Raw genomic sequence first — 18,592 nt, 5'->3', positions numbered from 1 at the left:
ACTGGAGAAGGACGTTGGCGCCGGCCGGTCCAACACAGTGGAGGTGGAGACAAGAGCCAGCTTCTGAACATTGCCCCCATTGCCCCTCTGCAGGATGATGAGGAGGTGTCAGAATTTGCCTTGGATGGTCTGAAGCAAGTGATGGCCATCAAGAGCCGTGTGGTGTTGCCCTACCTCGTGCCCAAGGTAAGTCCCAACACGTGGCAACCCTCTGGCCCAGAAGCCACAGCCACATCACTGTTCCCCGGGCCTGCGTGAAGGCCAACTCTGAACTCAGATGCTGGGAGAGGCTGGTGACTCTTGTAGTGGGATGGGATCTCCCAGAGCTTAGCGCCGCGGCCAGCACAGGGCAGCACCCATTGAGTTGCTGTTAATCATTCCGCAGCTGACGACTCCACCTGTCAATACCCGGGTGCTGGCTTTCCTTTCGTCTGTGGCAGGCGATGCCCTGACCCGTCATCTTGGCGTGATCCTCCCGGCGGTCATGTTGGCCCTGAAGGAGAAGCTGGGGACTCCAGCTGAGCAGCTGGTGAGTGTCACAGTCACTCCTGCAGGCTCTCTAACCCTGCCCCATCCTGTCCTGTCCTGGAGGAGCTGTGCTCAGCCGAGGCATCCCCTGTGGTTTTAGGAGATGGCCAACTGTCAGGCTGTGATCCTCTCGGTAGAAGATGACACCGGGCACCGGATCATCATCGAGGATCTGTTGGAAGCCACCCGCAGCCCTGAAGTGGGCATGAGGCAGGCTGCTGCCATCATCCTCAACATCTATTGTTCCCGCTCAAAGGTGGACTACACTAGCCACCTGCGGAGCCTGGTCTCAGGCCTGATCCGCCTCTTCAACGACTCCAGCCCTGTGGTTCTGGAGGAGAGCTGGGATGCCCTGAATGCCATCACCAAGGTGAGGAGCTGTGGACCCCACAGCCAGCTTCTGGTTGTGGACAATTCCAGGCGCTTATAAGACTAGACTCCTAAGGCACCCCATGTACCTGTCACCTAGCTTCAGCATCTGTCGATTCGTGGGCAGTCTTATCTATACTCCCACCCACACCTTTCCGCCTGCTATATTATTTTGAAACAGCCTTGAGAGGGTTTTACCTAGAACTCTGACATCCTCTCTGCTTTTTCCCGGCTTCCCACAGAAACTGGATGCTGGCAACCAGCTGGCACTAATTGAGGAACTACACAAAGAAATCCGGCTCATAGGGAATGAGAGCAAAGGCGAACACGTGCCAGGGTTCTGCCTTCCAAAGAAGGTAAGCCAGGGCCCGTGCAGGGTGCGGCAGGCATGCGGTCTTCCTCCGCCTTCCCCTTGGGTCCCAGGAGGTCGGGCCGCTGGAGCAGCCCGTGTGTTAATCTGGCTTAGTGCTTGCTCTAGGTGCCATTCTGCACCTTCACAGGCAGCGTGCTTCTTCCCTGTGGTGACCCCTTGGGGACAGCATTCATCATCTTCGGTTTAAGTGGTGGAAGCCACCTCAGACAGAGTGAGTGAGTGACAGCAGTGCAGGTACCCTGTGTGGTAGGCCTGCTGGGACTCTGCTCTTCTTGTCACTGTCAAGACTGTTCCCCAGCCAGCACCATCTCAGGCTGCGACCCTGGCGGCCTGAATCGATCTCTCATGGAGTTGAGGAGAGATTGGCTAACAGGAGCTCCTTGCTTCGGGTGGGAGACACCTGGGCCCAGAACCTTTGAGATTTGACTCTCAGGTGTGGTTCTCTTGTCAGGGAGTAACCTCCATCCTTCCAGTGTTGCGGGAGGGCGTCCTGACTGGCAGCCCAGAACAGAAAGAGGAAGCAGCCAAAGCTTTAGGCCTGGTGATCCGCCTGACCTCAGCGGACGCCCTGAGACCCTCCGTGGTCAGCATCACTGGCCCTCTGATTCGCATCCTGGGGGACCGGTTCAGCTGGAACGTGAAGGCGGCTCTGCTTGAGACACTCAGCCTTTTGCTGGCCAAGGTGAGTGACTGATGAGTTCACACTCTCAGTCCATTCAGGCCTTAGAGAATGGATTTGTGTGTAGGATGCTGGCACACGGTGTCCCGTAGAGGCGGGGTGACAGCTTATCTTGGGGAATCGGCAGAGCAGAGGGAGTTAAGACTTTGGAGTCAAGACACACTGCACATGGTCAATTCCAGGTCCGCCACTTGGTAGCTGTATGGCCAGAATGACCTTGGGAAAGTTACGCAGCCTCTGAGCCTGTTTCCTCACCTGTGTTTTGAGAGTACTAAGACTGCTTGCCTCTCGAAGGGCGGTGTGACACAGGGCTCAGATAAAATAACATCAGGCACGAGGCCTGACACATTCTAAGCACTCGACACACCAGTGCATGTTAATTGCTATTATTTATAAATGGGTCAAAGGACAAAATCCAGGGCCATGTAAATACAATTAAAACCTTGTTCAAAAACATTTCCCTTCTTTATGACCACCTCATAAATGAGGTGAAAAGAATCTGAGGAGAGAATGAAAAGGAAGTCTGAGAGCAACTGCAGTTAACTTCAGTTTTTGCCCAAAGTGTCAGAAGCAAAGATTGAACACATTAACTGTTTCTGATGTTTTATAGTGTAATAATTAAGCCCTTTGGATTTAAAAAAGCATAAACAGCCAGGATTTGTTGTTGTTAAAAAAAAAAAATTTCTTACTTGAGGTTTGGGAACAAAAGCTTAAGATTTGTAGCTTTTTCCTTTTGGGAGAAAAGTGTGGGGAGCATCTTCCCAGATAAAAAATGGGATCGTGGGCATCAGCCTCATTCTGTAGGAAATTGAGTCTTTTTTTTTTTCTTTTAAATTAAGTATCATCTTTACATTCTGTGCTGTTCTTTTCTGTGTTTTGTTTTGTTTTTTTAAACTCTGTATACAAATGGAGCCCTTCCCTCCTGGAATTTGTCCCTTAGGCCACAAGCCAGGTGCCACCCATAGGCAGGTGGTTCCCGCCGCAGGTTTGCCAGCTTCACTCTGTGGTCTGCCTCCCAGCTGCCTGCAAAACCCCGACCCCAGTATCTCCAAACTTTAATTGGCATTGAACCTCCAAACAGCTACTTTGATTTTCCCATTTAGCAATAAGTAAATCTTTCATCTTGGACTCATCTGTATTTTGTCACAAATGTGCCTGTTTTTCTATGTGTGGTCGGGGATTAGAATGGATTGTTAATGAGGGGGCGCACATGTGTACAAGGATGACCTTCTGAGGCTGTTTCATAGGATTGTTCTGAAGGCTGAATGTTAAATGCTCAGTAGATGGTACCTGCCCTTACACACCTGGTCCATTTCCCTGTCTTTGCACTAAAATGTTCTTCCATGGTACTGACAGCGTCTCCCAGCCTGCTCTAGTGTATTTGGAGACAAGGGTTTCGAGTCACTTGTCCACGTGGACAGGGCTTCACTAAGCCAAGTCCACGGCTCCCTTGGTGGTGGTGGTGGTGCTGGTGCTGCTGGTGGTGCTGGTGGTGGTGGTGGTGGTGGTGCTGGTGCTGGTGCTGCTGGTGGTGGTGCTGCTGGTGGCGCTGGTGGGGGGATGGTAGTGGTGGTAGTGGTGGTGGTGCTGGTGGTGTCATCCTCCCAGTGCAGCGCAGGATGCTGAAAACGGAAGAGGAGACTGAGTGTGACCTCTCTGTGCTGGGCGCCCCTGCCTTAACGGGACATCTATTCCTGGCCTATGTGTGGGAGCCAGGGCAGCTTATGGTGGTTTGTGATCATTTGTTTTTGTGCCTATAGTGCACTGTGGCCCTGGACTCCGCCTCAGCTTTTGGGTGTGGGTCTCTCAAACAGGTTGGGATTGCCCTGAAGCCCTTCCTGCCCCAGCTGCAGACCACTTTCACCAAAGCCCTGCAGGACTCTAACCGGGGCGTGCGCCTGAAGGCTGCTGATGCACTAGGGAAGCTCATCTCCATCCATATCAAGGTGGATCCTCTCTTCACAGAGTTGCTGAACGGAATCCGGGTCATGGAGGACCCGGGTGTCAGGTAAGGCCCTGGTGGGGAGAGCTGTGGCCGTGGGGAGGCCGGGCAGCTCCTGAAGCAGCCCGGGCCCTGCCTGTGCGGCGGGAGCATAGGTGAAGCAGAGCCAGGTTTTAAGTTGGGTGTACTGGTTCTGTAGGGACACCATGCTTCAGGCCCTGAGGTTTGTGATTCAGGGAGCAGGGGCCAAAGTGGACGTGGTTATCCGGAAAAGCATCGTCTCACTCCTGCTGAGCACGCTGGGACATGACGAGGTACAGCGGCAGGTGGACGTGGGGCTGGGGGGCTCGGCTGGTTTCCCTTCTCTTTCCTTTGGTTAGCATCTCTGCTTTGTGTTAGAAGAACTTGGTCAGTAGTGATAATCACTCCCGACATTCGTATCACTTTGTGGTTTACCACGCCTCTGGTAGTGAGGGAGACAAGGCGCGTCTTGATATCAATATTGATATCGATGATGTGTTGTATAGATAAGGAAAGTAAGGTTTTTAAAGTCCCAGGTCTCTCATTCATTTGTCCTCTAGTCTTAAACAAGTCATTTTCCCTCTCTGCCCCTCATTTCCCCAGTTGTAAAGTGAAGAGTTTCGTTTATTGGTTTAGAAAACATTTGCTGAGCTGAAGGGCCTAGCCCAGAGGTAAATGAAGCATGGGCACAGCCCTCAGGAAACTGTCTGGTGTCTGTCCAGGTGGGAGGGCTTAGCACTGTTTGAGAGGGTGAGACTCACTTGGGGCTGCACCCTAGCAAGTGGTAGAGTCAAAACCAGCACCTGAGCCCCGTGACTCCTGGTTCTGTTCTGATGCCGTTAGTGTAGCCCTTCCTGACCCCGTCTAAAAGCATTTGTGAAGTACCCCTTGACAGCCCAGTGCTGTAGCGGGCCCAGGAGGGCTTGAGCCTCTGAGAAGAATTTTCTCTTTGCCCTCTGACAGCCCTCTGCTGCGTGGCCAGATGTACACTGTGGGGCTGATCTCTGGAGAGAGGCCCCTGGGTTCACATGGAGCTACACCCCGTCGTCTGCCCATGCATGGGGCCGACTATCACGGCCCTCTAGCCTTCTCTGGGGTACAGATGGGAGACTCCACCTTCTTTTGGTCACAGTCTGTCACGGTTTTTATAGGGCCACGCACAGTGCAAGCAAAAGTTAGTATGTAAACCAATTTGCATTTCACCACAATGGAGCTTAAAATAGATCCAGAGTGGAGAGAGTGGCTGTCGTGTCAGAGAGAGCCAGCTTTAGCCTTGCTTGGCACCTGGGCAGGGAGCTCAGAGGCCCAAGGTGCTGGCCAACCACCCTCTCGCTCAGAACTTGCGCTGGATCGAAGGTGGCAATCCAGAGTGCCAGCCCAGCTGATGCCTCCCCATGGGCCCTTGAGGCTCTGGTTGTTTGTTTTGTTTTGGGGGAGGCACGCCAAGTTGGCACTTCCTAATACTGTAGCACATAACCTGAATCCACTGTGTGGTGTCCCGTAGTTAGCTGGCAGGGAGAGCAGCAGGGCTTGTTATGTACGTGGCTTTGGTTTTGACACAAAACACTCGGCCTTTACCTATTGCCTTGGGTTGATCAGCTCTTCAGTTTAACTTCCCGGGACAAACCTGAGTAATGTCGGGGCAGCAGGGAGTCTCTCTGGACATAGGCGGACACATGAGCGGTTCGGGGGTGGGTGTGGGGTTGGGGGTGGAGCTCCAAGTGGTTCTCTGACCGCCTTTCCTGGGCACTGTGGGCGGGAGCTCGCGCCCCTCCCCGCCTCACAGGGCTGTTGATAGTAACTGAGATAATAACTATGAAGCATTCAGGCTTGTAAGAAGAAAGGTGCTATGTAAATATAGTTATTCTTGCTATTACGATGATGATTAACGTATGCACACAGGCTGGAGTTTTCTAAAATTAAGTGCTGGGTGTGTAATTTTTAACACGGCACCAAGTGGCAGCTGCAGTGAGTGGCAGTCCCGCTCTGGCGGTGGGAGCGTGGAGTGCCTGGAGGGAGGACTGGACTTAGGGTCCGCCTTCCTTCCAACGTTGTTCCCGCGGAGCCCGTGTGGGCTTGCATCCCCATTCACTGCCTTCTCTGCTCCGTCAGGACAACACTCGCATCTCCTCAGCTGGGTGCCTGGGGGAACTGTGTGCCTTTCTGACGGAAGAGGAGCTCAACACTGTTCTTCAGCAGTACTTGCTGGGTAGGCCTCTTGTGTCCACGGGGGGCTTTCTTTTCAGGGCCTCTCTGTCTCCCCTTCCCCTCAGAGGGTCTTCTGACAGTGGGACCACCCTCTCCTTGGAAATTCAGCTGTTAAAACAAAATGGAGTTTCTGGGGGTTCTGCAGCCCCGAGTGTTTCGGCTCCAAGAACACAAGCCACAGTCTGGAGCAGTTTGTGAGGGATGGCTGCTTGACATCCACTCGGGGCAGGGAGGCCTGTGTGCAGCGTGGACTGGGGTTTCTGCCAGGCTCTGAGCTGCCACATGAGTCTCAGGTTGGCGAGGTGGGCTTCGTGGGTGGTGGGCCATGCTGTGAGGTACAGGTTGACCCCAGTGTGTCCTTGCACCCAGCGGACGTGTCTGGCATCGACTGGATGGTTCGGCACGGGCGGAGCCTGGCTCTCTCCGTGGCTGTGAATGTGGCTCCCAGCAGACTCTGTGCAGGCAGATACAGCAGTGAAGTTCAGGACATGATCCTCAGCAATGCCATGGCAGACAGGGTAAGGCTTTGGGGCAGCCAGACTTGGTGCTCAGAGACCTGGGTTCAAATTTTACCTTTGCCAGTAACTTACTGTGCCCTTGGACTAGTACTTGATCTCTCTGGGCCCCAGTTTCATCATCTGAACAGTGAGGAGTTTGGGTTGGAGCATCTAGAGGTCCCTTCTAGGTCAGAAGGTCTCTGATTCCTGACCTGGGAACGAGTGACTCGGGTTTGGTTCATCTGCCTCACAGCCACGGCAGACCCTCTCCATGAGAGCTGCCGGGGGGTGGGGACTGGTGGGGAAGAGGCAGGGTCCCTGGAAAGTCCTGGGGAAGGGCTGGTGCCTGGCCCTGCTGCCCCAGGGACGGAGCTGGAGGCCACCCCGTCTAGCTCTCTCCTCTCTCCACAGATCCCCATTGCTGTGAGCGGGGTCCGGGGCATGGGCTTCCTGATGAAGCATCACATCGAGACAGGAGGAGGACAGCTGCCAGCCAAACTCTCCAGCCTGTTCATTAAGGTGAGCAGGGCAGCCAGGCTTGTGAGAAGGACCCGTGACCAAAAAACACTAGAGCTGTGTCCTCTGTATTCTAGGAGCTCTCCATGGATAGCCTGCGGCATCTCTGAGCCCATAGGGCTGGAATGCAAAAGAGTCGTGTGTGAGCTTTTCTCTGGAGGAGTGCCCAACTTTTTGTCAGGATGTCAAATAGACCTATGACCCCAAATCACGCTAAGAACCTCCATTTTAGGCATTCTTTCTAGGCACACCAATTTTGCAAACTTTGGGGCAGACCTGGGTTCAAATCTTAATAAACCTCCTCTTCCCTGCCTGCCTTTAGCAGGCATGACACTTACTAGTATGGCTGTCGTGGTGGCTGTTGTGGTGGCTGTGAGACCCAAGGAGGAAAGCTGGGGAGCCTGATGGCGAGGCCCCAGCCCCTGTGTAATAGAGCACACTTCTCAAACGGTTGTGTGCACACAAGACAGAACCAGAGTCTGCATGCTAAGAGATGCGGCCGAGCCTGAGACCCTGCCTTTGTAACCAGCTCCCAGGCAATGTCAGTGCTGCTGGTGCGCTGACCTCGCTCTGAGTAGTGAGGTTCCCAAGGCTGACTGCACCACCCTGCAGGCACCCACAGTGGAGAGTTTACAGGGCCCCGATTAGATTGAACCTGTATGACGGCATCACCCTGCATGCAGCTTTTATCAGCGTTTATTACTGATGACCTGCTGTGTGCCCAGCCGGGCTAGACCCTGAAGGTGTAGAGGTGAACAGGGCAGACAGGATCTCTGGAGGTGGAGGTACACAAAAAGCCTGTGGGAAGACTCTGATTTAGATGGGGCTGTCGGGGAGACCTCTAAAGGCTGACGTTTGAGCTGAGCCCTGAAGGATGAGAAGGAACCAACCAAACGAGGATCTGGGCCAAGCACGTCCCAGGCAGTGGGACCAGCCAGTGCAGAGGCCCGAGGCAGGAAGCAGCATGGTGTGTTTGCAGAAGCTGAACGCCCACGTGGGCCGAGAGTGGTGAGCAAAGGAGAGACTGGCATGAGATGAAGTGGAAGAGAATAGGGTCCGAATCACACCTCGTTATTACCCTCCCACAGTGGGGATGGCATCGGAGGGGAGCAGTGGGGTCAGTTTCCACGATGAAGAGAGTGTCAGGGCAGAGTCTGGGCTGCTTTGAGAAACAGACTGGATGTGCCTGGCTGAAAGCCTTGCGCTCCTCTTCATAGTGTTTGCAGAACCCATCCAGTGACATCAGGCTGGTGGCTGAGAAGATGATCTGGTGGGCAAACAGGGACCCACTGCCTGCCCTGGACCCCCAGGCCATCAAGCCCATCCTGAAGGCTCTTCTTGACAACACCAAGGATAAAAACACCGTCGTCAGGGCCTACAGCGACCAGGCAATCGTCAACCTCCTCAAGATGAGGCAGGGAGAAGAGGTGTTTCAGGTGGGAATCTGGGACTGGCGTGCCTCCCCTGGGCGTCTGTGGGCACTGGCCTTGCAGGCCTTCTGCATGACAGTGTTTAAGCATCACTCTTCACTGCCACCCCATCCGTATGCATGAGTGTTGACAGGCAGATTGTAGTCGAGTGACAGGTCTGGTGCCTAAAAACACACTCCTCTACTCCTGAGGTGTTCAGACGTCTTTCAGCAGCAGAGTCCCTTCTTCAAATAGACTTTCACGTGGCACACAGCCCTACAACAGATCCCACAGTGCTGCCCGTTGAGGCCCAGAGTCCTGTCACTCAGTCCCCTGCCCGCTGAGCAACCTTTAAAGCACTGAACAATACCTCACCACGTGAAAGGCGTGATGAGTGGTTGTCTTGGCTTTCCCTGGATCCATCTGATTCCCTTATTTTGCCAGATTCCACCTCAGTGGTTCTAGTCCTGGGTTGACATTCATTTTTGTCTTTGATTGGAGAAATCTGAAGCCATATTTTCTGACTTCGTCTCCTTGTTTCCATCTTCCCCCCAGTCCCTCTGCAAGATCCTGGACGTGACCAGCTTGGAGGTGCTGAATGAATGCAACCGAAGGTCTCTGAAGAAGCTGGCCAGCCAGGCCGACTCCACGGAGCAGGTGGACGACACCATCCTGACCTGACAGACCTGGGCCTGTCCACTGGGCTCTGCATCAGCATTTCAGCTCCACCTCTTTGTTCAATGTTTTCATTTTTGGAAATACGTTTGTTCTGATGGGGAGCTTAGGAGATGGCGTTCCCAGAAAGTATTTTAATATTATCAGCAGACCACAGCCAAAGCCTTAAATCAAACCCACACACAACTGAAAATTGCCTCCTCCATCTCTCACCCTTTTCTTTGGAGACGAGAAGGAAAAGCACATTGGTGAGCCTCACCCAGTGGTAACCAAGAGCTGCTTGTCCGTTCTGCATGTAGGTCTGGAACAAGGAGGCTCAGACTTCAGCTTCCTGGTCTCCTGTGCTTGAGCTCTGGTCCCAGGGCCAGTGCTGCCAACCTTTGCCTAGATCCTGAGGGGCACAGAACCGTGGAGGTGTGCCCAGTGTGGTGTGCCTTGGTGTGGCTTTTCAGCATTGTGTAGCCCAACTGGATCTGACCCTCCAGGTGACAATGACACACACATAGCCCTAGCAGTTCGCAAGTCAGGAGAGGGGTATAGGTTTAAATGCAGGTGGTTTGAAGGAGGGATGTTTAATAAAGGCTTTGATTTAATCTTGATAAGCAGATTTTAAAAAATCTCCAAACATCCACTAAACATGAAGCTTCCTGCGTCAGGAACAAGGCAAGACTTGCAGCTGTTTTCATAAGCACAGTCAGCAGTCTGATTTCTGGGCATCTCTCTCCTGCTCTTGGAAGTCTTGTAGATATCTACAGACTTCTCTGTCCTGAGGTCGGGTATCAAGGGGGGTGCAGCCAGGCCTGTGTTCTCACCTGCTGTGGAGGTTACAGGGGTCGAATTAGCCACCTCCCTGCTCTGTCCTGACTCAGACCGGTAGGGAGCTTCTGGGAGTCAAGTTTTAAAGAGAAACTCTTCCCCTCTGTGGAATAAGAACAAACCACATTCCTGTAATCAGAATTGCCAGAGGAAACCAAAGTTGCAGTTCAGCATCTGCCTCCTTTATGAATGACTTCCTTCCTCCTAGTTCTTGGAAGGCTCGTGATCCAAACGTCCTGTCTGATGGAGCACGCTCCTCCGGGCCCAGAGACGCAAGTGTTTCTGGGCTGTTTCCCTGGTCACGATATGGGACAAACTTCTATCAAAATTTCTGGTCAGAGCTGTAAAAGGAAGAAAAATTGAACATGGTGGTCGCAGACTCACTTTATAAAGGGCCTGAAGTGCTATACCAAAAAAAGCAAGGCTTTGCTTATTAATGATGCAGCAGAGATAGAAAGTAGCCTTGTGACTCAGCACTTCTGATGAATAAGACAAGGTGACCTCTGAGATAATTGCTTTCTATGCCTGAGCCGTATATGTCACAGGACTTCCTATTTTCTTGCAGCAGACACGGTCTCATCAGGCTCACTGTAAATGTAGAATCCCAGGGCTGGAAGGGACCTTGAGAGGTCAGCTGAGCTGATCCCCATAGCCAAGGCAGCCAATAGTTACAGCTCTTGGTAGCCATGGTAACTGTTCTCTGCTTCTGGGATTCAGATGGTCATCAGCATCCTCCCAGCTGCCTGGGGCATATGTCCAGCAAGCCGTCTGCATATGCAGTCACCTCTGCCAGTTAGCTGTGGGGAGGCAGATGAAGTTCCTATGTGAGGGGGCGTGGGCTGGGAGACCTCTTTTAAGCCCCTGAGGTAAGTCTTCAGTGTTTCCTCTAGAATCTTAGAGGCTTATGTCTACCTCTGGTGTTCAGTCCCCAGTCTGAAGTTGGGAGGGGAGCCTGATGTACTTAGAGGTGGAAGAGACTCAGTAAGCAAAATCCAAAGGAAAAACACCAGTTCCAGTTCCAGAAACTGGAGGAGGATGAGATCTCTCTGTTCAGGATAGACGGATAAAGGTTGATTTACAGACGGAGATGACTCAGAGGCTCCCCGAACATACTGAATTGTATTTCCTGAGTCTGGAAGGAGGGTGTGAGCTCCCAGGAAACGAGCTGTGAAGGGCTGTCACAGCCATGATGATGGAGCAGGCAAAGGGCACCCCGTCAGGCCAGAGTCATAGCAGTCCTGAAAACAGCTGCCCAGACTGAACGAACATCCTGGAGGAAATGGAGCTTAGCTGCAGAGACCAAAGCTATTTGCCCTGGTGGTTGGTTTAGCCTTGGACGAGTCACCCAACGTTTCTAGGCCAATTTTCTCATCTGTATAATGAGGAATTTGGAGTGGAAGCTCTCCATATGTCTTAAAGTTATCTTTTGGGGGTTAATAGTAATTAGATGACATTTGGCATTTTTTTCACTTAATCCACTCAACCTACCGAGTAGTTTCTCTTATTATTGTTTTCCTGAGGAGGAAATTGAGGCACAGAGAAGTCACAAGGCTAATAAGTGGCGGTCTGTCCCCAGAGTCATACATATCCTTAGCCTTTCTCTTATTCCTACTGAACTGGCTAGTTGGGCACAAGCACCTGCCACTCTTTAGGCCGGGGCCTGCAGGCCTCTCACATCCTGCAGCACATGAGGTAAAGTGCTGAGGCGGCTCCAGGTGACTGGCCCGGGGCCTGAGCCACCCCAGGCCTCCCCCGGCAGCTCTGTGGGCTGAGCCATACCTAACCCCACGTACAGGACCCTTGCTGTCTTTAGAAAAGACATTTCTAAGACTTCCATGATCCTCTAGAGAGGGGACTCCCATCTTTCTCTGCCATGTGTTTGAAAGGCAGTGACAAAATGGTGTGCCTTTAGCTAATCCAGGGACAACTAAACAGCATTCTCAACCCTTTAACTCTAGGAGCCTCTGGAATCATGGGCGTCAAGACTATTTTAAAATGTTGGGGAGTGTGACATGGTTCATGTCCCTTCTAGGAACCAAAGGTGAGTTCCCTTGGTCCCACTGCTGTGATGCCGGAGGGCTTGGGAGAAGGGCAAGGGACCTGCAGGGTCAACACTATTTTATTGGCAGGGATTTGGGGACGTTATTTTACTGAGAGCTGATCTCAAAACAAGACAGACAGTTGGGAATGTTTTTCTTCTGAGTACAGTTCTGTGCAGACTGGTCTTTAACTGCTACAAGCCTTTCTAAATAAGAACAATAAGAAAAACAGGAGCCAGCCTAACTTAAAGATCTAGGTTCTAAAATATTTTTAAGGAAACGCAGCTATTGCTTTAGAAGTCTAGTACAGGGACTTCCCTGGTGGCGCAGTGGTTAAGAACCCGCCTGCCAGTGCAGGGGACACAGGTTCGAGCCCTGGTCCGGGAAGATCCCCCATGACGCGGAGCAACTAAGCCTGTGCGCCACAACTACTGAGCCTGCGCTCTGGAGCCTGCTTGCCCCAACTAGAGAAAGACAGCATGCAGCGACGAAGACCCAACGCAGCCAAAAATAAGTAAAAAAAAAAAAAAAAGTCTAGTACAGAGCGCCCTAGTGGAGCTGCACAGACTTGGAAGTCAGGTTTAAACCATGACCACTACATATTAAGCCAGAGCATGTCCCCTAACCTCTCTGAGCCCATGTCCTCATCTGTACAGTGACAGTACAGTGACAAGCCTCACAGGCTTGTCTGGAGTGAATGAGGTAATGCCCTCCATACATGGCTGGGTATGCGGGAGGTGCTGCATATGTGGAAGATGTGATTAAAGTGAGGTATACTGACAAAAATGGACTGAACAGTGGGCACCTAGTACCATTTAACGTGCGTCGCAAGTGCAGTGCTCTTATCCAGGGGGTAATTGCTGGACCCAGAATTTACAGATGTTAATGTTTTGAGCCTGAAGTTTGAAAAGCTATTAACTTAAAATCAGATTTTTCTTGCAGAGTGATTACTGCATTTGAATATCTAAAACACTGAAAAAGAGGTGTGTAAGCACATGGTTGGGGCTTCACTGTGCCTGGGCTGGAAAGCACTCCCCTGTCATTGCTGGAGCAGTGCTTCCGACAGGAGAGGCCAGGAGCCTGTCCCTGTTTTATGAGTACAGTTGAGGTATGGAAGGAAAGGAGCGTCTCTGAGGTTGTGTGGCCAGTTGGCTGCAGAACTGGAAAAAACCCACATTTCTTGATAACTCTGGTCACCACGTCCCAGGGCCATACTATAAAAATACTTTTGGAAGGTGAATTTAACAAAGGAAACAGTCAAGTTCTTGGCGTGTGGCTCTCTGGAGTGACTAGGTTTCACCTTTCAGAAGAGGTGGAGCTCAGTTATTTCACTGGGTGGTTCTCAGCTGCTAGGAGGGTTCCCTGCAGGCCTCCCTGGTGGAAGGGTAGTGTTGATATTAACAAAGCTTAGGAAACTAGAAAAACTGGTCCAAGGATTATTAGCTCAGTGGGATTTCTGGGTGAGACTCCTGAGTGTGTCTGCATGGAAACACCAGTCACTTTGTGATGCTGCTCTGAGCTCTCTGGTTGAGATGGCAGCCTGGTCATAAGCTACGTTAGATCTTTCTTACCATTTAGGTTCCCATGGAAAAGGGAGGTGGGAAGCTGGGTGCAGCAGTATCTAACCCAGAGTTGCTCAAACATTTTGCTTCAAGACTCCTTCACACTGTGAAAGACGATAGAGGACCCAAAGAGCTCTGGCTTATATGTAATTTGCCTACTGATACTTACCATCTTAGACAGCAAAACTGGTCAACTATAAAAGCTTTATTAATTCGTTTAAAAAGAATAAATCCATTACATATTAGCATAAATAACCATAACAGATATTTTTTCGAAAACAAGCCATTTTATTTATTTATATTTAAAATTTTTAAAATTTATTTTGGCTGTGTTGGGTCTTTTTTTTTTTAACATCTTTATTAGAGTATAATTGCTTTACAATGGTGTGTCAGTTTCTGCTTTATAACAAAGTGAATCAGTTATACATATACATATGTTCCCATATGTCTTCCCTCTTGCATCTCCCAAAAGCCATTTTAATGAGGAGAGTGGCATTGCTCTGCATTTTTGCAAGCCTCTTCACTTCTGGATTCTCATGTCTCCTTCTGCATTCAGTCTGCTGCAATGTCACATATCATGCAGGCGCTGGAAAACTCCACTGTACACTTGTAAGGAATGAGTGGAAAAGGCAAATGACATCTCAGTATTGTGAAAATGTTTCAACTTCACAGATCCTTTGAAAGGGTCATAGGGAGTCCTGGTGTCCCCAGCCCATACTTTGAAAACCGTAATCTCGAAGATGGGAGAAAAATCCTACTGAAGGGTTTAGTGGGAGGGGGTTTGACCCTGATAACGTTACAGACCCCAAATTTGGCCCACTCCTCACAGAAAGCAAATTCCAAGAGAGTTCAACCAGATTCTTTTTTTTAAACTGGATTATTTCTGATGTTCCTTCTAACTCTTTAAATTCTGTGTGTGGCTTCACTTTAACTGAACAGAAACCAAGTGCCTACCATGTGCTAGTCCCCAGCGGATATCAGGATGGTCAAGGATCATCCTGCAGTCAAGGAACTTCATGGTCACTTGATTTGAGGGGGCTGCCGAAGCGCAGGGCAAAGTGATTGCCAAGTCTCTTGATATGGCCTCAGGCATGCAGGTGAGGGGGTAAAGGGCCAATTCCCAGTCCCATCAAAGGGAGAGACCAGATGGTTCCCTTTAGTCCTTCCCTCTTGGACCAGCATGTTGGACGGTGCCCCATCCCACTCATTTGAAGTCCGACATTCAGCGTACCTGCCCTCTCAATTCTTGTTTACACCGAATTCCCCCATTACATGATTGCAGCATATGCTTCCTCCTTCGATACCTATTTCAGCAACTTTAGAATCCATTGCTGACCAGTCTGAATTGTGGATTTCACAGGTTCCCTCCAGGCCTCCGCCACACTGGCCCTCATCTCTCCTACTGCTACCCTGAGGCACCTCAGGCATGAGGGTCCCTCTCCTTTACCCTCAGCCTCTGACACCACACTTCTTTACGCTCCTCTTTGCCAGTTGAGCTTTTTAAAGTGCTCTTAACCCATCTTCCTTCTACCCTTACTGCTCAGTCCTTACTGTTCACTGGCTGCCAATCCTCTACCTACGCTATCCTGAAAAATACTTTATTCACCCCACTGTTCTCACCAGCCACTCCATTTCTCTTTTCATTCACAACCAAACTTATTGAATGAACAGTATATACCCACCCCTCCACGGCATCACTTTCTGTTCTGTAAACCTGTGTACACTCCTGTCCCCCTTACTCCTTGGTTTTTCCTTTTAACACATATTTGCATTCTCAGAATGTAAGCTCCACAGAAGCAGGGATTTTAAAGCTTTATTTACTGCTACATCTCCAGCTCCTCCATCAGTGCCTGGCACACAGTGAGCCCTCAAATGTACGTTGACTCATCTTCCCCAATTGTACCATAAGCTCCCCGAGGGTGGGGCTTTGTTTTGTTCCTGTTACATCTTCAGTGCCTGGCACCTAGTAGGCACACAATACTTACTGAATTAGCAAAGGAATCCAGTTGTCAGGTAAATTTTGTGATTTTTATCTTATTATTTTTTTTTTGGCTGTGCCACGTGGCTTGTGGGATCTTAGTTCCCTGACCAGGGATCAAACCCGGGCCCCTGCAGTGGAAGTGCAGAGTCCTAACCACTGGACCACCAAGGAATTCCCTATGTGATTTTTTAAAAAACACTAATTTGGTAGATATCGTTTGCATACTATCTTTTGCATCTGTCCCTTCCTTCTGTTACCTCACACCTGGGCTTTGGCAGTAACCTTTATAGCTCTGCAGCTGAAATCCGTCCTGCATGCTTGCACCAGATAACTTTCCCCAAAGATTTTGATATTGCTCCTCTGCTCAAGAACTTTCAATGCTTCCCTATTGTAGTTTCTAATGTATGAACAGGTGGTACTGCAAAGCTCATCTGTAAGCTGGCTGTTCAGAACAGTGGAACAAAGTTTCCCATCAGTGGCACATAACTGCTACTTACCTCAGATCACAAAAGTTTATGTCTATTTCTAAATATAGACTTTATAATCTAGCTACCATAACATAGCTCCAGTCATTGAATTGTAGTTTAGATAATTTAAAACAATGTTTCTAGAGAAAAATGTGCTCACAGTTTCATTTTTGGGAGCCAGGCACACATCCTGGCTTGCAGGGGATTCTCCCTCAAAGCTAAAATAGATGATCCTTACGGCTGTGACAGCAGCTATCTAAATACACCCGCCATTCACAGCTCTCTAAATTCCAATTCCATCATGAAATCTTTATGATGAAATCCTTTCCCCATCATTCTAGCTGAAAGTGATAGCTCTCCTCTGAAGTCTAGACTGCTTGACAGCTATTTCCTCTCTTGTATTGTCTTGTATATTTTATTTCTCATGAGTGTGTCTTATCTCTAATGAGACTGAAAGCTCCTGGAATGGAAAAGCTCTACCCTATAGTCTGTGGCACATAATAAATAGTGAGTACTCATTAAATGGCTACTTGAATAAATGAAGGAATTAATGCCTATTGCTTTCCAGAAGGCAGGCAAGTCAGGAGTCTGGATAATGGCCAATTCTGTTCTACTTCTTCAAAGTATCCTACAGTCCTGATATCAGGAGGCTGCCTTGGGCATGTGTGCTTGAGTCTGCAACAGGAAATGGCCGAAAGCATGAATGAGTCAGTGGAAAATGACCTTGGTTTAACAGCATTAGTTACTGTTTATCACATGCCTATATGAGCCAGGTAATTTGCAAACATATCTCTAATCTTTACAACTATTCTGAGGAAACTGGGGCTCTGAGACATTGTGATGTGACTTTTCCAAATCTCGAAGCTTTTAAGAGATGGAGCCAGGATTCTAAAGCATCTGAACCAAAGTCTCTGATTCCAGAGCAGGTTGAGAAGATGATCTAGAGTGACCTGCCTCACTGGCTGGTCAGGGGAGGATGTGCTTGCCTGGGGAATACTCTGAGGCTTCTTTCTTCCCTTATATTTCCTAAAACTGTTGGATCAAAGGCGATCCCACTAACCTTTCCCAGACCAAGAAGCATTTTTTTCAGTGATCATATGAATAGCTCCCCTCCCAGCTAGTACTTTTGGATCCCAAGTCCATGTTCTTTTGTCATCACCAGGCTGATTCTCAGCTCCTGGAAAAACAACTCAAAGTTTGAGTCAGACACTCCATGTGCTGTCCAAGGATCTTCCCTGCAACACTGTTTATAATAACAAGAAATTATAAACATGAATGCCTATCAACAGCAGAGTGGTTAAATACCACCATATGATGGAGTGCCAGTACCCCGCTGCTGTGAAATGACAGAAGGTTTAAGTATGTTGTTAAAGAGAAAAGGCAACTTACATACATATGTGATTGCACAGGCAAAGAAAATTCATTGAAGGACATTTATGCATTCAGAAAATATTTGTTAAGCATTTTAAGGTATCCAAGAAACTTATTAACAGGGGTTACCTGTGAGGAGTGGGTCTGAGGGAAAAACAGTAACTTGTGCTTTTTGGTAATCTTCTGTACATTTAAAAAAACTCCACAAGCAGTATTCTGTATAAAGTCAAGATAAAAAGAAGTTTGAGAAAACACGTAGAAATATCCAACAGGTACTTGACTAGAAAGGGACAGGGCTGTACAGAACTTATAAGTAACAATTTTTTTCCCTTCTACAAATGAGGATGGCGGTAGGCGCGTCCTACTTTTAGTGCAGGAACTTACTCTAAAACGGGAAAAAAAAAAAACCCCCTAGGGCTGATGATAAACCGAATACCGCTTAACCTCTGCGGCCCAGGTCTTCCTACCACGCGATCTGGAGAAGTATTATCTGTAGATGGTGTGCAACTGAAGCCGCGGGAGCTGCTGCTGTCGATCCCAGGGGTGCATCTTACACGCCGGGTCATTCATCTCCCAAGTTCTACGTCAAGCTGGAAGAGACGCTGAATCTGGAACCACCCACCCAGCTTTACCAACGGGGCAACTTAGGCTTCAAGAGGTCACAGGGCTGGGATGTGACTTCGCCCCAGCGCTGACGTCAAGGCCACACTCCTAACACACTACGTCCCGGCTCCTGTCTCGTAAAACTCCGCAGCCTCCAGCCGCCTAGGCGTCCTGTCCACAGCCCCGGGACACGGTGGAGGGCCCGGTGCCAGCACCCCGGAGGCAGCGTCCAGACAGAAGGGAGCGAAGTGTCCGAGTCCCCAGTCCCGAGAAACCGGGAGCTCGGCCTAAGAGCCGCCCCGCCGGTCACTGCCTGCCAGTCTTTCTCTCTCCGCAGCGCTTGCGAGTCTTGAAGATGAAGAAGCGAGTCCGTCCCGGACCACGGCCCGGCTTCTCCGGCACTCTCGGCTTCTTACAGTTAGGTTTCGACCGCAGCTCCGCTCTCCGAGACTTCCGGGCAGGGGGGCGCGGAGGGCTGGCGGCGGCGACGTTCACAGACGGGACGCAGGGAAGACCAGTCAGCGCCCGCGAGACCC

The 18,592-nt window shown here is 50.1% G+C and overlaps 1 protein-coding gene and 1 long non-coding RNA gene across 2 annotated transcripts in view; one reads left to right on the top strand and one right to left on the bottom strand.

Annotated features, from left to right (window-relative positions):
- Positions 1–9,862, top strand: part of GCN1 (GCN1 activator of EIF2AK4) — a 56,902-nt gene extending 47,040 nt beyond the window's left edge. Inside the window, exons 47-58 of the mRNA XM_082668252.1 lie at positions 94–186; positions 386–529; positions 629–898; positions 1,140–1,253; positions 1,722–1,952; positions 3,764–3,957; positions 4,091–4,205; positions 6,025–6,121; positions 6,490–6,638; positions 7,029–7,136; positions 8,351–8,569; positions 9,098–9,862. Of these exons, the coding sequence (XP_082524378.1) occupies positions 94–186; positions 386–529; positions 629–898; positions 1,140–1,253; positions 1,722–1,952; positions 3,764–3,957; positions 4,091–4,205; positions 6,025–6,121; positions 6,490–6,638; positions 7,029–7,136; positions 8,351–8,569; positions 9,098–9,223 (1,860 nt within the window). The 3' untranslated portion in view covers positions 9,224–9,862. The remainder of the gene's footprint in view (positions 1–93; positions 187–385; positions 530–628; positions 899–1,139; positions 1,254–1,721; positions 1,953–3,763; positions 3,958–4,090; positions 4,206–6,024; positions 6,122–6,489; positions 6,639–7,028; positions 7,137–8,350; positions 8,570–9,097) is intronic.
- Positions 9,863–13,971: 4,109 nt separating this feature from the next.
- On the bottom strand, positions 13,972–18,582 carry LOC309831170. Its single transcript, XR_014297564.1, has 3 exons — positions 17,921–18,582; positions 17,583–17,669; positions 13,972–14,240 (listed from the first exon to the last, which is right to left on the bottom strand). It is a non-coding gene; the product is annotated as an uncharacterized lncRNA (long non-coding RNA).
- Between the last annotated feature and the right edge of the window lie 10 nt (positions 18,583–18,592).

Source organism: Grampus griseus (assembly GCF_964374135.1).
Source record: "Grampus griseus genome assembly, chromosome: 12".
Classification (NCBI taxonomy): Eukaryota; Metazoa; Chordata; class Mammalia; order Artiodactyla; family Delphinidae; genus Grampus; species Grampus griseus.
The sequence above is the reverse complement of the archived record's forward strand: the minus strand, read 5'-3'. Positions and strand labels throughout refer to the sequence as shown.